Source organism: Phyllostomus hastatus, unplaced genomic scaffold (genome assembly GCF_019186645.2).
Source record: "Phyllostomus hastatus isolate PE091 unplaced genomic scaffold, TTU_PhHast_1.1 phas_scaffold_216, whole genome shotgun sequence".
In the NCBI taxonomy this organism is placed as follows: Eukaryota; Metazoa; Chordata; class Mammalia; order Chiroptera; family Phyllostomidae; genus Phyllostomus; species Phyllostomus hastatus.
The window spans coordinates 14,858,996-14,882,084 of record NW_025334018.1 but is presented as its reverse complement, the minus strand read 5'-3'; the positions used below and the strand labels follow the sequence as shown (position 1 = coordinate 14,882,084).

At 42.0% G+C, this 23,089-nt stretch overlaps 1 protein-coding gene across 2 annotated transcripts in view; it reads left to right on the top strand.

Annotated features, from left to right (window-relative positions):
* The window catches only part of RAP1A (RAP1A, member of RAS oncogene family), a 64,669-nt gene that overhangs the window by 30,360 nt on the left and 11,220 nt on the right, over positions 1-23,089 (top strand). For both annotated transcript variants that reach the window (XM_045816996.1, XM_045816997.1), the window contains exons 2-4: positions 15,896-15,979; positions 19,889-19,957; positions 22,296-22,352. In XM_045816996.1, coding sequence (XP_045672952.1) covers positions 15,923-15,979; positions 19,889-19,957; positions 22,296-22,352 — 183 coding nt within the window. In that variant the 5' untranslated portion in view covers positions 15,896-15,922. The remainder of the gene's footprint in view (positions 1-15,895; positions 15,980-19,888; positions 19,958-22,295; positions 22,353-23,089) is intronic.

Below are 23,089 nucleotides of genomic sequence, written 5' to 3'. Positions count from 1 at the left end.
ACCATGCATTTTTGATGGTATTAACAAAATAAGAACATTTAAGTTGAAATAAGAAATTTTCATTTGAAACTCTGTACTGTTGGGGATATGGTGAAATGGGACTCACATATTTCTGATGGGAATGTGAATGGATAGAACTGCTTACTTCCATGAAGAACCTTAAAAATATTCCTCGCCTTAGATCTATTAATGGGCCGTCTTGAGAGTATAACCAACAGAAAGAAATGACAGCTCTGGTTAAAAATGTATGTGCATAGAACCACTGCAGCATCTACCTGTAGTAACAGGGCACGCACGGGGCTGTCCAGCAAAAAGGATAGTTGAATCATTGTACATTTATCCTATCGCTTGTATTATTTGTTGAAGAACTTTATGAAAAATTTGCACGACCTTAGGAAAAGACAGTGAGATGATGTTTGGAGAGAAAAGAGAGCGCGACTGAAAACGGCAGCACTGTCTGTCCCCCGGAGTCCAGCAGTGTGCTAGTCTTGGGAACACCCCGCACTAGCTCATTCTGGACGGTCACTGAGTAGCAGCCCTTCAGTGCCGGCGTGCCTTCTGCCTAGTGTAAAAGTGGATGAGAGAAAAGCCCTCCTGAACCCAAGTCCTCTTTCCCTTGTACTAATGACCACCCCATTTCCCTATTCTTTGAGCAGACTCCTCAAAAAAAAGTTCTCTGGAATGTGATTTTCAATTCCTTTCCTTCCAGTCTTTGCTGAACCCAGCCAGGCATTTGCCCCTAGGTTATGCCACTGAAATGAGCTCATCCAGTCCCCAGTGACAACAGTGGTCAGTTCTCGCCCATCTCAGCTTGTCGGCTGCCTGTCAGCAGGAGATCACTTCCTCTTCTTGGAAACGTGTTCTTCTTTGTTCCAAGAAGCCACACACATGGTTTCCCCCGCCTCGCTGGTTGCTGCTTGTTCTCCATGGCTCTCCTACCTGTGGGGTTTTCTTTTAAGTTAATATGGTGAATTACATTTTTAAAAAAATTATACTATACTTCATTATAACCATTTTTAAAGGGGGCATTAAGTACATTCACAATTTTGGGAAGCTGTTAGCACCATCCATCTCCAGAATTTTTTCCCGTTTCCAGACTGCCACTCTGTGCGCATTAAAGACTAACTCCCTATCCCCCCTCTTCCCAGTCCCCGGCAACCCCCGTTCCGCTGCCCGGAGCTTGACTGTGGACTCCTCTGAGTACCTTGTATAAGTGAATCTCACAGGGTTTGCCCTTTGTGACTGGCCTGTTTCCCTGACGGCAGTGTTCCCAAGGTTCCTCCGTGGTGTGGCGCGTGTCGGAATTTCCCCTTCTGAGTCTGAGGAATCTTCCACGGTATGTGCACACCACATCTTGTTTATCCGCTCACCTGTTGACAAGCTATACTGGCGTAGCTTCCACTTCGGGCCTGTTGTGGACAGTGCTGCTGTGACGTGGGTGTCCTTACAGATCCCTCTTCATGAGTCCCTGCTTTGCATCCCCTTGGGGATACACCCAGAAGTGGAGCTGCTGGGTCGCCGTGATTCCAGTTTATAATCCTTCGGGAACCACCATGATGTTGCTTTTCACATTCCCGCGGGCAGTTCCCAGTTTCTCCGCACCCTCACCAACACCTGTTGTTTCCTGGTTTCCTTGTCTGTTTGATTTTGTTTTGTAATAGCCATCTTAGTGGATGTGAAGTGGTATCTAATTGTGGTTTTGATTTTCATTTCCCTGGTAGTTACTGATGTTGAACTTCCTTGCGTGTGTTCAAGGCCATTGCGTGAAAATTATTGGAGGGTTGACCCATTTATCATTGTGTGTGTACATCATCTTTGGACAAATGTTCCTTCGACTCAGTTTTACTCACTTTTAAATTTGTTCTGTTTTTGAGATGTAGGACTTAATTTGTATATTTAACCTCTAAGAGTTTTATAGTTTTGCTCTTATATTTTTGTAGGTCTTTGATCCATTTTGAATTAATTTTTGTATACAGTGTAAGATAGGGGTCCAAATTAATTCTTTTGCAGGTGAATATCCTATTTTCCCAATATCATTTGCTGAAGAGACTGTCTGTTCCTCATTAAATGGTATTAGCATGCTGGCAAGTCATTTGACCATTTATATATAAGGGTTAATTTTTGGGCATGCAAATTTCTGGTTCAGCAAATTTTGACATGTTGTATATTCTTTTTGGAATACTAATTTCCCTTTTGATTTCTTTGAATCATAGATTGTTCAGTTAGTTTCCAGAAATTTTGGGGATTTTCTTGATGTCTTTCTGTTATTGATTTCTACGTTAATTCCATTGAATTTAAAGGAATTCCTTTAAATTTATTGAGATTTATTTAATAGGCTAGATTTGGGTCTTTCTTATTAAATGTTCCATGTGCGTTTGAAAATAATGTGTATTTTGTTGTTGGGTGAAGTATTCTATAAATATCAATTAGATCCAATTGATTGATTGTGAACTTTGTCCTTAACTGATTTTCTGCCTGCTGAATCTGGGGGGTCACTGATTAAGGAGTACTGAGGTCTCCGGTAATAATAGTGGCTTCATCTATTTCTCCTTGTTGTTCAGTCAGTTTTCACTTCATGTATTTGATTAGGCACATCCACATTAAGGACTGGAGAATTATTGGAGGATCGACCCATTTATCATTGTATAATGCCTCTCTTTATCCCTGATAATTTTTATTGCTCTACAGTCTGCTTCCTCTGAAATTAGCATAGCTGCTCCAGCTTTCTTTTGATCAGTGTTCATGTGGTATATCTGACTCCATCCATTTACTTTTAATCCGTCTGTGTTTTTGTATTCAAAAGTGGGTTTCTTGTAGACAACATATATATGGTTGGATCTTTTTTTTTTTTTAACCACTATGACAGTTTCTAATTTGTGTGTTTAGACCATTGATGTTTAAAGTTGATTGATGTCTAGTTGGATTAGTTGGATTGATACCTCCCGTAGTTGTTCCTGTTTTTCTATTCATTGTCTTTGTTATTTGTGGTTGGGGTTTTTTCCTTCTGTGCTACTTCTGATACCTTCTGGTTTAAACTGAGCATTTTATATGACCTTTTCTCCTCCCCCCTTACCATATCAGTTATACATCTGGGTTTTTTTTAGTGGTTTCCCTTGTATTTGAAATGTATATTTACAACTAATCCAAGTCCACGCTAATATGACACTCTACCACCTCCCAGGTAGTACCAGTACTTTGCAGCAGAGTATTTACAAGCCTTCCCACCAAACCCTTTAAGAGCTTGGTCTTGGATCCAGATATGCCAGCAGAAAGATCTTTCCTTTCAATTGGGGGTTGTTAATTTGGGTTCCTAGGTTTCTACTTCCATCTCCGTGTTGATGGTTTTCAAAACTGGGGACCTTTCCAGTCAATAAGGTTCAGCATCAATAAACGGTGTTATGCTGGCTCCAGATTTGAAGTTCCTAATCTCACAGTGCTCTCCGCCCTTGTTGTACATTACCTCTCCGCTGTTCTGCTCCAAGGACCAGTAACACTCTCCTTACAACAGCAAGGCGTTCACATGCGTTGTCTCATTTGCTGTCCACAGCAACGTTGCTGAACTGCGTCCCTTACTTGAAGATTAACCCTCTTTCTATTTCAAGTCTCAGGCCCATTCCGTGCCCTCCTAACTAGTCCATACACTCCAGGTCCTCATTCTTCTGTTCCAACCGCACTGTTCCTATCAGTCTTCTTTCCCCTCACGTTCTCTGCCTAAAAACCTTAGGTGGCTTTCCCGCTCTGGTCAGAAAGTGTCAGGTTCCTAGGCTCTGTATCGTACAGGGACTCGGGCACACCTGTGCTCGGTCCTTCCCCCTCCTTTTCATTGAAAATGCTCGAGCTTCCTAGACTTCTTAAAATAATTTTTTCATTAGACTCTTCATGCTCCTGAATTTGTACCTTGTTAAATGGACTTCCATGTTTATTATAATTTCCCTCTACCTACACCCCTACCTCTGCCTGACCTTCAAGAAATTCATGCAAGGCATAGTGAAAACATGTCTCTTCTTTCCATGTCCCTTCATTCCTCAGTTTCCTTCCGAAGGTATTCTATGCAAATACAAATTTCTGTGTACTTGTATGAGTAGGGGCAAGTTAGTCTGATGGTTTAAAGAGTATAAACTCTGGAACCAGGCTATCTGATTTTGAATCCTGGCTTCTCTTACTGGATTTGTGGTTTGGACAAATTACTAGTCCCCACCTCATAAGCTTTTTGTGAGGATTTCTACAACAGTACCTGGAATGTCGTGGAATGAATACCACGTGGAATGTGGTACCTGGAATGAAGCTCTCAGTAAACGTATGCTGTTATTGTTGTTATATAACAAGTCATATTACATAGAAAAGAGAATGGCATTTAAAATCAAGAGAGAGCCTTGGCTGGTGTTGCTCAGTGGATTGAGTGTTGGCCTGCAAACCGAAAGGTTTCAGGTTTGATTCCCGGTCAGGGCACGTGCGTGGGATGTGGGCCTGGTCCCCAGGAGGGAGTGTGTGGGAAGCAACCAAAGTTTCTCTTGCACGTGGATCTTTCCCTCTCTCCCTTCCCCTCTTTCTAAAAATAAGTAAATAAAATCTTTAAAGTAAATAAAATCAGGAAACATACAGCCTCTTAGTTTTCACTTACATCATTTAATCCAAGTTAAACTTTGTATGGTTTTCTCATCTTTCGAATGGGGATAATGCTATATAGTTTTGATTTTGATGCACTAAAAAATACAAAGGGGAAGACCTTTATAGATGATAAAATGCCACATAAAATTTAGTCGCTGCAGGTCACATCATGTGCTCTCCCTCTGGGAAAGGTCCAGGCATGTGAGCTGGTTTTAAGAAGTGAAGTAGTCTTTAAGGAATAACAATTTCAGAAATTTAGTGACAGTTATGCCATTTTGCTCTAGAAACTATTCTAAATTCATACTTTAGACTTGGCTTGTTTTTTTGTGTTAGTCTTACATTTTAAAATTATGATCATGTAATTTATGAGGCAATGCCCTTAAGAAAGTCAAGTGTCTAGCATTGACATACTTAGCTATACCTAGCATAAATTAGTAAACCTAATTTAGTAAACCTTATTTTTTGAGAAAAAGATATTTTTGTCAACCTAGAAAGTGTTGGTGATTGTCTATTAAATTTTCTTCATGGTTTACAAATGTTTTTATTAGCCTGTGATGATAGCAGCTGCTAAAGAATATTCATTTTACTAAGTAGGTGGTAATACAAGTAAAAAGGGTTCCCCTGTGATGCACTTTCTGATGACTTACTGTGTGGCTAAAATAGAATATAGGCTTTTACTTTTTTTTTTGACAGCTCATGGATTTAAGAACACATGTCCTACCCAAAGGCACAGAGTGTGGGATATTTTTGGGTACTGATGCATTCCCAGTATTCAGCATTTCGGAGGCAAAGTTGTAGTCGGGTTTAGTAAGCGGTGGAGCAGGATTCTAGCCAGACAGGAAGCACCCGTCAGACTTTTAACCATTTCACGAGACTGCCTGCGAGAAGAAGAATGAGACTGGGGGAAGGGCCTGGGGAGGACACTTCTAGAGGTGGAAACTCTAAATAAAAGTTTTTAAAACTCAATAGATACATTTAATAATAGATTAGAGAATTGGAGAATTCAATCTCGGTAAAATGAATATTCTTTAGAATTGGAGAATAGATTGGAGAATTTAGTGCACTGGGAGATGATCTCAAAAATAAATTAACCAAAATGAAGAGGCTGGGATGGAAAAGATCTATGGGGAAAAAGGAATTGGAGAGTTGGGGCAGAAATTGCTGATTTTCCTTGATTCAGTTCTCCTAAGTGATGGATGTGTTTGTTGGCTGTTTTGTTGACCAAGTTTTACAGCGTCCGTTTGTGACAGTAAGCTTTGACTGTATGACAAACCTTTGTGACAGTAAGCTTTGACTGTATGACAAAGTTTGGCAACTTGGATGCAAGTGGAAGTGACGCATGCGTAGGTTTTAACCCTACAGATCATGCCTGTAAGAGGAAAGGGGCATCCCTTCCCTCCCCTTTCCTCCTCCCCATGGCCTGGAGTGCGGGCATGGTGGTGAACTAGTCTCAGCTGTGTGGAAGAGGACAGCGCTGTGAGGACGACAGCGCAACGAGATGTACGAGCTCGGCCACGGTAGCTTGCCAGGCTGCCAGACCGGCCTGCTCTGTCCCTTCCATCTGTCATGTGAGAGGGAGAAAAATCTTGAATTTTGTTTAAAGCCACAGTAGGGCCCCTTATTACAGGAGCCTAGTCCATGCTCTAAATAATAAAAGAGCATGAGAAGCTCTAACAGTTGAACAGAATCCAGATGTGAAGAAAAATCAAGTAGAGATAACATTTGATGAGATTATGATTTTGAATTTTTAAGACTACAAAAACACAAATCCTAAACAGGCTATAAAAATCAAAACCTAAACAGTTCATGGTTAAATCTGCACATGTTCAGAGATCTTAAAAATAGCCATGGAGAGAAGACAAATTACCTTCAAAAGACCTACAATCAGTTTGATTTATTGAAAGGAAAAATTAAAACTAGAAGGCAAGAGAATAATAACTACAGTGTGCTGAAAAGAAATAACTATTAAAGCTAAAATATTTTTAAAGAGTGTAGGTAACATACAGTTCTCTGAAAAACAAAAACTGAATGATTTTTTACCACTAAGAGAACACCACTAAGACAAATTTACAAAGGTGCACTGTAGGTAGAGGGAAAGGGATCCCTGGTGGAATGCCCGAGGTATCAGTTGGAAATGAGAAGGCTAAAACTTAAATAGCCAAGCACTCAATGTAAAGTCAAAAAAGAAAGGAAAGAAATAATAGACCTATAAGCAAAAATTAAAGTAATATAAAACAAGCCACAGTGAAGAAAGCATAAAGCCAGAGTTTAGTAAAAAGTTGTAAAATGAACAGACCTGCTAAGATTGATCCAGAGACGGGAATGGCATACACAAACAATAAAAATAAAAGAGATGCTGTAACTACTGCTGCTACAGAGGTGGTTATTAGAGAAGCATACCAACACACTTTTGTCTAAGGAATGATTTCAAACAGTGGATTATTTTATGTGTTGTCATAACAGCATATTAAGCCTTTTGAGAACTTTATCAAACTTGCCCAAACTTTGACTCCTAAATAAGTAAGAAGGTTGAATTGATTATCTGGCAAGTTTGGGTGGAAAATTATGTTGATACATAAAAATTCTAGCATAAACACAAGTTATACAAAAAAAGGAAAGGCAGCCTTAATGTACTACTTTTCTGTGTGTTACTTAAGAGAGTAAAAATTCTCATCTACCAAAATAGCAGTATCTAAAACTGAAAACCAAGAGATAGTAGTATAACTGTCTTATTTACAAATACAGGGGAAAATGTTCAAAGAAACAGAAGTTCGATGTTTTTATTGTAGGTTAAGAGGATATAGTGAATGCTGTTTTTTCGTCCCAAGTGTTTTTATTTTTGTAATGCCTACTAATAGTGCCAATTTGCATATATTACTTTTATGTGAGTAAAGAACTAAAGCTTCTGCAGAGAAGACCAGATGATAACAGAATTTGAAACTTTATTATTTGGAAAAGAAACTAGAGCTGCTTATTGGAAGAGAGGATACGGCGGGCAGGGCAGGGAGATAGCTGTCTTCACGTCTTTGGAGTGGCGCAGACTGGAAGAGGAGTTCTCTCTGTTCCGCTCACCACTGTGCAGGCACCGCAAAGAACCAGCAGTGTGGATGGAGAATATTCTCACTGTCAGATCACCCAGAAGTGGGGCAACTGTCTTGTGAGGGTAGATTTGAAAGAACTAGATGGTCCACCATATCTAGAAATGGTTTTGGAGTGAATTGCCACAAAAGAAACACCTGTAGTTCAGACATATTCAGTATTTAAAACCAGAAAAGACAAAATAAGGTATTCATACAACATGTAACATTTAAGTATATTGTTTTCTAAGTCTTCAACTTTTATCATTTGTGGTTTACAAAGTTAAGATTTTGGGGGATTTCTTTTTAGTGTATTGGGGCTGATTTGTTTTTTCTTATTACTTTTGTGTACCTTTCTTTACTGTTATTTATTTTTCATTTTCTTTTTTTAAAAAAGATTTTATTTATTTATTTTTAGAGAGGTAGTAAGGAAGGGAGAAAGAGAGGAAACGAAGTATCAGTGTGTGGTTGCCTCTTGGGCACCCCGCACTGGGGACCCAGCCGGCAACCCAGGCGTGTGCCCTGACTAGGAATTGAACTGGCAACCCTTTGGTTCGCAGGCCAGTGCTCAATCCACTGAGCCACACCAGCCAGGGCTATTTTTCATTTTCTGCCTCACGTTGAATTGGTCGAGATTCCTTTGTCCATTTTTCCTCTAGTGACTTTTAGGTTATATATAATCCAGTTATTGACACTACATTTTTCACATTTAGATTTATATTTTTTAACATGTATATATAGAGATTCAGTATTTTTACCCTTTTCCAAGAGAAAAACTTTAACGTAACTTTACTTTTTAACTCTTCCCAAACCATAATGTTGAGATAATCATAGTTTTATTTCCAGATTTTTGTATGTATTTTATAGTGATAATTAGATTTCTAGCTATAATTTTTACTGATGTGATTGTTTGCCATGATTTCTTGTTGTAGTGCCTTTCCATTTCTTGGATAATTTTCCTTTTTGTTGGATTATCAACTCCACTAATTTTTGATATGTAGTTTTATCATTAGTTCTTACTGTTCGTATTATTTATAGTAGTGTTGTTGAACTTACAGTCATTCTGAGATTGTGTGGTGGTATTTTTGTATTGATTTCAGTCCTCTGGAATTTGTTGAGACCTGATTTGTGGCCCTGCGTGGTCTGTGCGGATCAGTGGTCCACGTGCATTTGGAAAACGAGTGCTTTGCCGCCGTGGGGCGTGGCGTTCCGTGTGTCTCTGTGGGGTTAAATGTTAACATCCAGTCACGGTTGTGTATTTGCCTGGTTTTCACTCTGGTTCTGTCAGCTTTGCTTTACATATTTTGCTTGGTGTTTTAACTTTTTTTTTCTATCACATTTATTAATGTGATTACTGATATATTTGGATAGTCTGACATCTATTTATTTTCTATTTGTCTGTCTGATCTTTGTTCCTTTATTTTTCCTTTCTTCTTCTGCTTTTAGTCATTAACCTATTTCGGAGTGTAGTGATTTAAAACAATAACCACGCATTACCACTCCAAGTTTCCTGGCTGTGGAATTAGGGCGTGGCTCAGCCGGGCGGCTCTGGACTAAGGTCTCTGGGGGGGTTGTAGTCAGATAGTGGCTGTCGGGCTCATCTCGAAGGCTCCTTTACTCAGAGTTCTGGGAGGACTCCGAGAGCCAGGGCTCCACAGGCCACTCTGTCTCCGTGGTCTCTCCAAAGTGGCAGCTTGGGGGCAGCTTGGGGGCAGCTTGGGGGCAGCTCGACAGCTCTGGTGCTCTCTCCGGCTTCAGAAGTCAGACAGCTTCACTTCTGCTGTTTGTGTACTGAGCCCGCCCACGTTCGGGCAGTGGGGATATATTTTTTCTCTCTAGGAAATGTTCAGGATTTTGCCTTCACTTTTGGTGGTTTGAAATTTCAACTACAGTATTTGCAGTTGTGACTCTTGATGAGGATGGCAGTGGTTGCATTTACCAGGCACTTTAAATCTGACGATTCCTAACTTTCTTAGTTTACCTCTGGAAATGGCCTTCTGTTATTTCTTCGGTGTTTCTGTTCAATTTCTAAACCTCATTCCCGATAGCTGGCAGACCTGGGGTTTATTCTCCTCCTTTTCGAGCGCCCTGCCCCTGGCCGTGGGCTCCGCACTCTGTGGTGGGCTCAGGGCCCTGGTTCGCGGATCTGCTTTCCGGCCACACCCGCTTTTCCCTTCAGCCCGTCTGCTGGGCTTTTTTGATGGTCGTATTTTATGTGCTAAGTTTTCCACTGCGTCCTTCACAAATTTCTTTAAGGACATTGCGTTTACTTTGCAGTCTTTACAGGTCCCTCTGAACTCAGTTTTCTTTGAATCATGTTTTGTTTGTTGAATTTATTGCCCTCGTCAAATTGTATTCCTCAAATTTGTGATCGTCTCCTTTTGCTGGGAACCCACGTGGGCCTCTTCTGTCCACAGGCGTTTATCTCCCGCCACGGCAGGTGGAGAGGGTGGGGGGCGCTGTGGGGCTGGGTGTGCCGGCGGCAAGGGTTCGAGGACTGGTTTGTAAACTACTGGGGAGGACAGCGTGTCTCATCACTTTACCTCTGTCTCCATCCTCCTCCCAAAGTGCCTGTCTGGAGAAGAAGGGGAAGAAAGTATCAAGAAGATTCTCTCTGAAAAAATAATGTGATTTCATGTCACAAAAAGTTGAACTTCCATTACTATGTGCTATGAAGAACACTTCCTATTTTAGAAAGTTAAATCTTAGCCCTGATTTCCATACTTACTCATCACTGCCCACCCCCCCCAGCCCCCAGCATGCTGTGGTCAGTTGTCAGTTTTTAAATATTCGTGGCTTCTGTAAACATTGAACTATAACCAACAAAATAACTGCTTGTTAAGAAACTACCATCAGTGTTTTTTAATGTAAAAATTTTTTTCTCTAAAAATTCTTGTCACAACTAAATTTTCTTTCATAGATTTTGTTTTTTGGGTTTAGTTGTAGAGAAATGATTTTGTCTTTGAATTACTTGGTGTACATATTTAAAAACAAAGTGGGATCAATTTGTGTCCTAAAGACAATCAAGTTATATATTATTTTGTGAAGTTTAGAAGTACTATTGCGGAAGGAAAAAGAGACAAAAGCTATAGTGTAACTTTGGACCATAATGTTAGGGACTCAAGATTGACTTAAAATGTAAACGTGGTGTAATGTTTGTTCTTGTCCTCCTTATTTGTCGGGGAACCGTACCGGAGTGGGAAGCTTCCTGGTGCCGTGCGGGAGTGCAGGGCACAGGGACTTCCATAAAAAGGCATGGGATTTGCTTGGGAGAGAATGGTGGTTTTCTAACTTGGCAGTCATGAGCTAGAACTAACCCCTTTAAAAAGAAAATATTAATTCACGCCATTCCTTATTGGGTGTGTGTGTGTGTGTGTGTGTGTGTGTGTGTTTTCTTACCCGAGCTTTACATTTTTGTATGTGCGTGTGCACATACAGATTTACATCTGTAAGCCGTGGTGTGTGTTCTGTGTGAAAGAAATAATCCTCTGTACATACAGTGTGTGTGAAGCATGACTTGGGGCCTTGAATGTCGTGCCACTTTACCTGAGTCACAGAGGCCAAGTATTTTACTGTTGCAGAATACGCGAAATAATTTGGCCATGCCCCAGTGCTTTCCCCAAATTTTCTTGCCCTGCAAGGCAACTTGCAGAGTATTAGTATTCCCTCTTGAAAGATACACATTTTTGGATTGAATGAAATTACGAAATCACACCTTGTTGAGATGACAGCAGCTCTCCGACTAAGAATCAGTTGGGGCCTGGAAAGGGAGTTTCAGGTCTGCGAACCTGTCTGGGTGAGGTACGTGTGCTCGTGTTTGACCGTCAGCATTTTTTCCCACAGAAGTCAGAGAATCACCTGGTGCAGGTAGAGGCTTAGGATGATTAGTGTCCAGCACATACTTCTTCCACATTACTTTTTCCTCAGGAATCTCAAGCTGAATGTTTGGCAGAAAGTGTTATTTTGGTTTTAAACCTCCTTTTGTAGTTCCTATCTTAATGGGAGGCATGCTGCCAGCCACCGCGTTTGTCCAAGCTGGTATCTAGGAGTTATCGTTGACTCTTCTTCTTCGTTCGCCTGAAGAATGGCCCGTGGTCAGCCACGAGGTCCCCTCAGCTCTCCCTGCAGGGACCGCTGTTCCGTCTTCAGCCCCGGGCTCCTGGGCAGCCTTCCCGGGGGCCTCCTCACTGCCCTCACTGTCCCCCCTGCTTCTCTTTCTCCTTTCTTCAGTCCATTGGGTATGGGGACTGTTACCAGCTATTTTGCTAGAGAATATATCTAACTGTATTACTTTTTTTTTTAAAGAATCACTATTTTCTCCCCATTGCTTACTAGGTGAGGTATAAACTCTTTAAATACGACAAATGCCTTTGCAAGCACTACCCAGTCCCAGTACCCAGCCTCACTTTTTAGACCTGTTAAAACCCTGTGTTCCAGCCACACTGGATCTTCTCTTTGTCATGGGTGCGCATGCTTGCTCCAGCTGTTCCCCTGCTTCGAGTGCCCTTCCCTGCCTACCTGGAGCGTTCCTACTCAGTTGTTCACTTAGCTCTGACGTAACTTGCACTGAAAAACTGTCTTGCCCTCCCCTTTGTTCCTCTGCCCCTCCCCAGCCCTCTGAGTGTGTCTTTGTAGTAACTTTGTTCACGTCATATGGTAGTCATTTGTTTTTCCTTCCTTTATGAGCTACTTGAGGTCGGGAAACATATGCTTTTGATTTTTGTGTCCCTGGTACCTAGCATAGAACTGTGATGCCCAGGAGATGCTTTCTGGGTGTTTGATGCAGAACAACCATACTTGCCATAGTGTCTGTTGCATAGTCTACTAATACAGCCTTACTGTTACTTAATCAGCTCAGGTTGCTGTAACAAATTACCATAGACTGGATGGCGTAAACAACAAGTTTCCTTTTCCCAGTTCTGGAGGCTGAGAAGCCCAAGATCAAAGTTCTGGCAGATCAAACGTGTGGCGAGGACCTGCTCCCTGGCTTGTATCCTCACAAGGCGAGCACAGAGAGAAACAAACTTTTCGGGTCTCTTGTAAAGGCACTAACCCCTTCATCAGGGCTCTGCCCTCATGACCTCATCTAACCCCAGTTACCTCCCAAAGGCCCCTCCTCTTAGTACCATCGAGTTAGGGGTTGGGTTTCAAGGTAAGACTTTGCAGAGGATGCATTCAGTTCATGACACTATGACTATCATTGGCATTCTGAGAAATTTCCCTTTTTCTCATTGAATTTTCTTAAATTAATTCTATTGAGCTGTAATTTACATGCAGTAAAAGGTACCTATTTTAAAGGTACAGTCCAGTAAACTTTGGTAAATGTATGCACCCATGTAACCACCTCCACAGTCAAGGTACAGGTCACTTAAGTTCCCTTGTGTGCCTTTGTTGTCACCAGCCCTGCCCTATCACCACGGGGCTGAGCAGCTTTCTGGCACTGTGACTGAGTGCATCTTTTCGAGGGTCTTAAGTAAGTGGAATCCTACAGTAGTCACTCTTTGCGTCTGTCTGGCTTATTATGCTGAGTGTGTCCGTCCATGTTGTTGCATCTGTCAACAATTCATTCCTTTATGTGGATCTAGTTTCTGCCTCAGCATTTCCCTTCCGTTAAAGAACTTCCTTTGCTTTCTTTCGTAAGAGTATGCTGGTCAGCGCACCCCCCCCCCCCCCGCCCGCCCCACCCCACCCCCTTTTTTTTGTCTGTAAAAGCTTTTACTTTCATTTCTGAAGAATATATTCATTGTATTTACCATTCTAGGTTTACTACTTTTTAAGCATTCTAAATGTTTCATTTTCTTGTCTTCCATAGCTTCTCAAAAAGGCTCCATATTTTAAGTTTGCTCCTCTGTTGTCTGAATTCTTTCTCTTCTCACATTTTCTCTTTTTGACAGTTTTTCAGGAATTTGATTATTGTTCCTTGTACTCTTCTTTGCATTTATACTGAGGAGAGGGCTCAGTGAATTTCTTGAATCTGTTGATTTATATTTCTTATCAGATTTGGAAAATCTTTTTGATAGCTTGATGTTGTCCTGAGGCTCTCTTCTTGTACTTTTCTTCTCCCCTTTCTTCCTCGCCTTCTCCTTTCGACTCCCTCTTCACCCTCCTCCTCATCGCCTTCCTTCTCTGCATCGTAGGTCTCGGAAATCTTCTTTGGTCTTATTTAGTAGACTGTTAATCCCATCCAGTGATATTTTTATTGCAGATATTTTTGAACTCTAGAAGTTAATTTTGGTTCTTTTTCCCCCATCATATCTCTTCTCACGTTTTCCCGTAAATCCTGAGCATATTCATAATAGCAGCTTCAGAGCCCTTATTACTACATGGCCTCATTTCTGGGACTGCTGGCGTTGACTCGTTTCACCCCGATTTCAGGTTACATTTCCTTTCTTCTGCCCATGTCTACTAACTTTTTATTGCATGAAATGGACATTGTAAATTTTACAATGTTTCCTATGATGGATATTTTTTTCTTCTTTTAAAGAATTTTGGATTCTGTTGTGACACACAGTTGAGTTACTTGTGGATTGGCTCTCTCCATTTGAGGCTTGTGTTCGAGCTGTGTTAGGAGCATCTAGAACAGATTCTCCAGTGCGAATCTTCTGGGTTGAACCGATGGCCTGTATTTCAACAAGGAGGACTTTCCTGGTCAGAACGCCATTATTTCCCAGCACTCTTGGAAGTGTTCACCTTGTACATACTTACTCACTCTTTATCTTACCTCATGGAGTTTCATCCTGCGTACCTGGCTTAGTGTTCGGCCACAGACTCAAGTGGACAGACTTCTGTGCAGATTTCTGGAATTTTCTGTATATAACTTTCTTCCCTGGTGTGCTCCTGGTCTCTGCATAAGCTCTCCTCCCTGCATCCCAGTCTGAACTGCGCCTTCGAGCCGAAAGCTGGGGTGTGGCAGGTCTCACTTCCGTCCCGCGTCCCCGCCCCTCGGCGACCACAGCCCTGTACTGCTTGGTGGCCTGTTGGAAAGCACTTGTTGTTATCTGTTGTCTGGTAGTGCTGCGACTGTAGGACGGAAAGCTCGTTCTTACGTATTCCGTCCTGGCCGCTGGAAATTCTTCTCTGTAGCAGTTTGGGCCTCATGGAGGACGTTACTACTACCCACCTATGCATTAAGTTCTAACAGCTTCATCCGTAATCTCCCACTCCTATCCTAGTAATTTTCGAGGTAACATTTGACATAGTTCAGCTATAGTACAATGATGAGAGCAAAATAGTATAGAATTATTATATCATATTTCAAGCAAACTAAATAGCATGTACATTATATTAAAGGTTATGAGTAAACTTTTTTAAAAAGTATGTAAGTTGTTTAAATGATAGCTTCATAAATAATTGAATTTATAATTGTACTTACAGCTGCTAGTTTGAACCTTATTTTCTGATCAGTCTTAAAAGTAATATGAACAGGCTAATGGTTGATGCTGGCCAAAGATGATCTGTAATGGATCAGAATGTGTGGCCGTAGTCCTGGAAGTTTATGTTAAACTCTGTGTGGTTTTACTGTGTAGCCTCTCTGCCTTTGCTTTGATTGTCTTGGAGGAGAAAGCAAACAAAACAAAACCTCATATTATTTTGTGTAACAGTTGTACATTCTTAGGCTAATCTTAGTATATGTATTGGTTTGGCCAAAAAAAAATTGGCTATGGCTTTTTTTGTATGATGGCTCTGGTAGTGCTTAGTTGTCTTTAACTTCACTCAAAAAAATGTGTTAGATTGTATTGTGACAGCAGTCATATCAGCGTGCATTCTTCTAAAAATCAGACTTGGTGGATTTTTGTGTAGCCATTTCAATAATGGAGATGGAAGAAAGCATGCAACATTTTTGGCATATTATGCTTTGTTATTTCAAGAAAGGTAACACAACTGAAATACAGAAAAAGATTTGTGCAGTGTATGGAGAAGGTGCTGTGACCAATCCAATGTATCAAAAGTGGTTTGCGGAGTTTCTTGGTATATTGACATTTTGGCCAAATACTCCTCTGCTGTGGGGCTGTCGTATGCATTGGAAGATGTTTAGCAGCAGCCCTGGCCTCTGCCACTAGAATCCCATAGCAGGAGAGAGCTGACATACTCAGATATCCAAATCAGTAAAGTTATTGGTGAAAATGAAAAATGTGTCTTTTATTTTATGGAAAAAAGGTAACAGACTTTTTGGCCAACTGAATAGTAATCTTCATTTTTTTTTCCTCCAGGTTGTCAGTATTTAAACAGACCACATCATGCGTGAGTACAAGCTAGTGGTCCTTGGTTCAGGAGGCGTGGGGAAGTCTGCTCTGGTAAGTTAGCCGCCTGGCTGTAACTACTTAGTGCAATCCGAGAAGAACACTGATATTTTCTTGCTTTGAAATTTCAAGTCACTAAAGAGAAAAGGGGCCAGTATTTTTTCATATGCTTACATCTAGCCCAGAGGGGACAGGGATTCTTTTGGTAACCGTGGATGTAAAGTTTTATAGTGGTGACTCCTTCATGCTTTCATTTGACCAAGTATTTAGTGGCTCCTACTATATGTCAAACACTAGTGTTCCTGATTCAGAGAGGTGTAAGATTGTTCTAGATTTTAAGGAACTTACACTCCAGTGGGAGAGACTGAGTATTACAGGTACCAGTAGAGTAAGTCCTACCCTACCTTTGGCTCCCAGAGCTACATGGAGTAGAGGTGGGTTTTTCGTGTGTGTGTGTGTGTGTGTGTGTATGCGTGCGCTGCATTTATTCAGTAAATATTAATGGAGCTTTGACAGTGTCAGGCTCTGAGGTTATGACAGTGAGCACACTTCATCCCAGTCTCATGGAACTCACATCACCCTGGATGAGATGTGCTAAATGCACAATTAAACAAAGGACCACTTGATTATAATTGCCAGAGAGATGGTTTGAAAGAAAAGTGGAGGTGGTTAAGAGAGGCCCCTGCAGCAGGTGACCCCAACAGCATTTAAATCACTAAGAGAAAGGTCGCACTTGCTGGGGCAGGGGTTGAAAGAGGGAAATGAGGTGAGAGGCAGGCAGCGCCAGATCATGGCTTAAAAACCATCTCAGAACTTGGAACCTACTCGTAAATGACGATGAGAAGCCATTGAAGACAGGGTTTGAGGGGAGGGCTGGCAGAACTGGGCATGTGTTTTGAAGAGGGCGCTGGGGCTGCTCTGTGCAGAGTAACTAGATGAGAAGCAGAGTGGATGTGGGGGCAGGTGGGAGTTAACACAGTACCCCTTCTTATCATTTGTGGGGGCTTACGTGAGGGCCATGGCCATCACTAGAGGAAAGTAGACGTTTGGAGACTCAAATAGGGCGGAACTGACATAACTCGGTGCTGGAGGGATGCGGGGACAGGGAGAGGAGGCGCTGTCGAGGACGACTCCCACACTTCTCCTCGAGCTGCCCATTTCACGGGTGGGCTGTCAATAGAACGGAAACACTGGGGAGTGAGGGGATTTAGGGTGAAGGTCAAGAGTCATGTCCAATTTTTTGTTTGTGAGATGTTGGAGAAATAAAATAAATAATGGATTCTCAAGATGATAGATTAAAAGAGAGACTTTTGATAAGACTTGGGGTGCAATGAATATGTCACTGGTATTGCGTTCCATGACCATGTGATGATAATTCAGCACATCCATCTGAAATTTACTCCCCCACAAAGTTTACAGAATGACATGGTCAAGGATATCCACTGTGACGTTCTTCACAGTAGCAGGAGTTTGGAAACAACCTAAATGCCTAGTTAAGTAAGTTTTTAATAGCATATTTTGAGTAGACTACTGTATAACTATTAAAAAGAATGTAGCAGCTCTACATATACAGATACGTAATGATGTACAAGATGTATTATTTGGGGAGCAAAAAGGTCCCAAACAGAGCAGACTACCATTTGTGTTTCCTAAACAAGGGAGGATGAGGAAGAGAGACATAAAATGCACGGACCGTCCGTCCTCTGCTGGGTTCAGTAAGCCACGGGTAACCGTCACTTCCTTGGGCGTGGAATGGAGTTGCTGGGGACAGGGGGCAGGGAGGGTTGGTGAGTTACCACTGCGTACTCTTCTGGATCTGTGGCACTTCATCCTATGTCCATGAAATTGCCTTTTTGAAAATAAAATAATTAAAAATGAAAATCCGTAGGAATAAGTAGGGTTGTCTAGGGAGAGGAGCGAGCTCAGGACTGGGCTCTGAGGACCTCTCAGCCTTTGAATGGCAGGGAGACTCAAAGGATCCCGCATATATAGAAGGAAATGTCTTGTACCTGAATGTGAAGACTGCGTCTTTACTGACTGCTCGGAGGTCGGGTCAGGCAGAGGAAAAGGATCTGGGAACAAGGGAGGTGGCTGGGCCTGACAAAAGCAGCTTTAGTAAGTGATGGTGTCGTGACCCTGCTGGGGCCGCTGGAAGAGGGAACGGGAGCCAGGGTGGTGGGACCACCCTTGTAGATGAGAGGGACAGTGAGGGGGCAGGAGCCGGAGCGGGTGTGGAGTCAGGGTAGGTTTTCGTTTTCGGTTGGGAGATGGGAGAGCATGTCAGTGGGCTGGAGGTGGTAGTCCAGTGGAGGGGAAGACAAGGCTGCAGGAGAAGGGAGGGACTGGTACAGAGAAGACAGTGAGTGGGGCGGGGAGCAGAGGGTCCAGCGGGAAAACAACAGTCTGTATGAATGAATGAGTGAGTGAGTGAGTGAATGAGTGAGTGAATGAGATGTCCGTGAGAACTGAAAGCATGAGGTTCAAAGAAGTAACCAAAGTTTGGGTTTATAAGAAAGGAGTGAGAAGTGTGGGATTGTCTTTTCTGCAAGTCCCTTGTCCAACGACTAGCTTGTAGAGTGACTTGGGTTCTCTCATACCTGCTTCTGCATCAATGTCTTTTTAAAGCCTGTGATGTACAGGGCTTGGCAGAAGTAACGCCGGCGTGATTGTGGTCAGTAGGGTAATAATATGGGTGTAACAATTTACAGTTTTAATTTGAACTTTTCACCTAAAATGTCCTATGGAGTGCTTGAGTGTGGTATTGTTATGCTACAGATTACATGCTTATGATTTTGTAATAAAAAGGGTCATTATTGGGCCGGACCCTGTGTGTGTGTGTGTGTATCCTTTGAAAAACTCCACTGTAAATTTATGAGAGAATGCATTATAGTATTAGGAAAACAATCCTTTTTTTCCCCCTCCTAAATCTCTGCCCTGAACCATATTGAGGACCTTTGCTCTAGTCTAAAGCATATTAGGAAATTTTTCATATTTAAATTATACGTAGTACTAAGAAGATGAGGTGATTAAATCATTGAAAGTTTTTGGTATAATTATATCCTGAGTTTCCTTTGAAGAATAGAAGTTTACTACATTCAAGTTAACCTGTTTAGCTAAAGCTAACTAAAATCACGTACAGAATACTCCTCTAGGTAACTCAGGTGTACGTGAGCTCAGCCCCACGTACTTAACCTTGTTTTCAGGCAGGGGTGGGCCAGATCCTGTTTTAAAGCTGTCCAGGAAGTACTTCACAATCATCTTCAGTGCTTCTTTTCATTTGTCAAATGACAAAATACCTAGTTCCTAGTCCGAGCTTACCGGAATCCTAGAGATGAAAGTAGATAATCTGAAAAGGATTTGTAGGCAGCATTTTCCGATGAAAAGCATAAGGCTTTGGAATCAGGACGGCGTACGTTTGAATCTCAGCTGGCAAATGGGAAAAATGCCTGAGGTGAATGTGAAATTTGAATGCGATTATACATTTAATAAATTCAATACATTTTAATTCCCTGTTTCCCCCAAATTTGAAAGACTGGTTTAAGACTGTACAATTTAGAAGCTTTTGTCTGTCTCCTCTAAGACCACGAGATAAAAGTAACTATAGAGACATAGAGGAGTAATAGGAGTTTGCTGATAATTTTCATTTTTTAATAAATCAGAGTGTGTCGTTATTTGTATGTGTTGTATTTTAAAGCTCAGCATAGTAATTAGTGGTGTCGTGTCAGCAGCAGCGCTGCTGGCGGTGTTCAGCGTGCCTGCCGCCTTTGCCCCAGGCCTGCCCCCATCTGTCAGGGTGGCCTTACGTCGAAAAACAGTGAGGCCTCACGTTTGCACGTTCACCCAGAATTCTCACTCAATGTCATTTCATCTTCACCACCTTGTGAGGTTAAGTACCATTATAGGGGTTGGTTTTTCTTTCATGTCCTTAACTGTTTTCTGCCTTTTTTTTTTTTTTTTTTTCAGACAGTTCAGTTCGTTCAGGGAATTTTTGTTGAAAAATATGACCCAACGATAGAAGACTCCTACAGAAAGGTAAAATATCGAACTTGTATGCGTGCACATGCCTACAAGTAGTTCCGTACGACTTTAAAACTTCACATCCATGGAAGTGCTTCCTAAAAATAGTTTTGAGAAATGATACAAATGTTCTGTATCTGTTTTTAAAAATTACACCTAGCCCTGGCTGGTGTGGCTCAGTGTACTGAGCGCTGGCCTGCAAACCAGGGGGTCGCTGGTTGGATTCCCAGGCAGGACACGTGCCTGGGTTGCAGGCCAGGTCCCCGGTGCAGGGCACATAAGAAGCAACCACACATTGATGTTTCTCTCCCTTTTTTTCTCCCTCCCTTTCTCTCTGTCTAAAAATAAATAAATAAAATCTTTTAAAAAAAGTTACACCTAGACAAAATATTTGTTACTGAATACTGCTTAGCTATAGGGAGCTTAGTAATCTGTTCTTTAATATACTCATTTTCCTAGTGGGGAGTATTTTTAATGTAGAAAAATTGCACATAAATAAGTAGGTATATTTTTGACAAACTTTGTGAACTAAAATCAAGATCACTTTTATGCACGCAGTTTTCCAGTGACTGAAAGATTTATGTTTAGTTAGATAATAACTGTAAAGGTAGTACTTCATCTTTAGACTATACAAAGCTAGTTACTGGGTTCTGTGTGATACTGTAATGGTAGACACGTGCCATTCTACACTTGTTCCAACCCACAGAAGGTAACCAGGGGTGAACTCTGTTGTAACCTGCGGGCTTTGCAGGGCACCAGGGTGTCAATATAGTAGGTTCGTTGGTTCCAGCAGCACCGACTCTGCTGTGGGGTGCTGAGGGCGAGGGAGGCTAGTGGGGAGCAGGAGCAGGTGTGTGGGAACTCTGCTTCCCGCCCTGTTTTGTTGTGACCTGAACAGTAAAGCTTATTTAAAGGGAAAAAGTTGATCTTGACAAAAGTAGTATTTTATTTAACTCTAAGACTAGATAGAATTATAGAGCATTTTTATTATTTTATTTCCTAGACCTTATGGGCGGGGGGTGGGGGGAACCTAGAGTTATAAGAAAGACTAGCAGCCAATGATACACCAAAAAAAAAAAAAGATTAAACCTCCCTTTCAGCAAATAGGAAATTAAGTTCATCCAGCTGTACTGGAGGAGCAGTTTCATTATCTGCAGATTGGATACAAAATTGTGCTTCAGAGACTCCGAGAAACTGCAGGCCTAACTCATCGTGCCCTGAATCCGCCCATTCACAGGCCACCACACCCACCCATACGTGGTGGTGGGACAGGGCATCTGCGGCCGCCAGTGGTGCTCCTCAGGCCCTGGTCTGACCCGGAGGCAGAGTTTAAAATAGTCCTCAGGTTAACTTTAGAAGACAGTGTTGCATTGCAGAAATTTCCCCCAAATAAGTTGCTGGTTAAAGCTTTAACTACAAATGGGGATCTGTACCTGGAATGCAGGCGATTGACCACTTTTCTTAATCCCTTCTTGATTAAAAATGTTCCACACAGGTGAGAGTTGATACTTTCTTTAGGCCAACCTTCTCTTCTTTTATAAGATGCTGGGAAAATAAAAGTTCAGTGTATAAAATTTCACCTTATGCACACAGCTTTTGCAAAGAAGTACCTTGTTCTTAAAGTCTCGAGGACTGTATGAGTTCAGTGTTATCCATGAGCACTTCTGTGTTCCCGTTATCTCTTTTTTTAATAAACTTTATTTATTGAAATTTTAGAGAGAGAGGAAGGGAGAGAAGGAGAGAAGCATGGATTTGTTGTTCCACTTACTGATGCATTCATTGGTTGATCCTTGTATGTGCCTTGACGGGATTGAACCCGAAACCTTGGCGTACTGGGACAATGCTCTAACCAACTGAGCTACCCAGCCAGCGCCCCCATCTCTTACATTTTTTTTATGTATTAAATTTGGGATATAAATTTCAGTAAAACTTTTAACAACTTGAAACATGGCAAGTTGCCAAAATTTCTTTGCCCCAAAACCTGTCTGCATTAATGACTTATTTAAAACTTTTGTGCTTTGTTTTCTTTAAAGGTAATATAAACATTTTTATATATTTTTGACCATTTTCTTTCTAATAATAAAAAGCGTTTTTTATTTTTTATTATCAGAGTTTACAGTGGTCAGAACTATCTAAACTCGGCATTAACAGTCCTGGCACCTGTACCATTAATAGAAAATGCCTGAGACCGCCTGTTCTTAATCGTAACTCCACATTAAGCCTCAACCAGTACAACATCTGCTGAGGAGAGGCTGCGTAGTTAGTTGTCGATATGCACTGTGAGGGGAGGGGGCAGGAAAGCAGACCGGCGGGCGTTCTGACGGTGCGTGTTCATTTTTTCCCGCCGCCGCAGCAAGTCGAAGTGGACTGCCAGCAGTGTATGCTCGAGATCCTGGACACCGCGGGCACGGTGAGGACGCTGCTTCTCCTCCTCCTCTGGTAGACTCCACTCGGGAGCAGGCTTTACCTTCGTAATTCCTCCGAGTAGAGTAATTATCCTGATGAGGAACAAATTCCGTAAATGTAGGGCTTCTTAAATATTCTTGTGTGCACGAAACCATCTGTGCCGGACCTAAAGCCCACATCTCACGATTGAATTGTATGTGGAGCTCACCCGGAGAGGGGAGTGTGGGGGGGGTTCTTTTCCATGTGTCCAGGGAAGGAGGAAGCTGTTGCTGCTCCAGAAAAGGTGTTTTCAATCCAGACTTTTAGGTAAGATAGGTATTTCACTGGGGTTAAATAAGACTTTCTCTCTTGTCACCGGAGTAATTTTATTTTATAAGAAAGTGAACATTGTTTTCGGTTTTTGTCAGTATTTGGACATCTCGGGGCTGCCGGCACGTTTTCCAACAGAACCCTCTGGGGTTATTCGGAGCCTCGCTTCTCTCGCCTTTAACTGAGTACACGGACCGGTGTGTCTGCTTTCAGACCCCTCCCTGCCCTGGAAGGACTTTGCTCACTCCTTCCAGCCCCTCCGCAGTCGGCGGCTCGGTGACTTTTGTGTCCAGGTGGAGTCTCTCCAGGCGTTTCGGAGAGACTTCTCCAGCGGCGTGGCCTGTCGTCACCGCGGCCTCCGTCCTGCCTCGGCCGTTCACTCCCATAACTGTGACACCGTTCACCCCCATAACCGTGACACTGGCCAGTCTC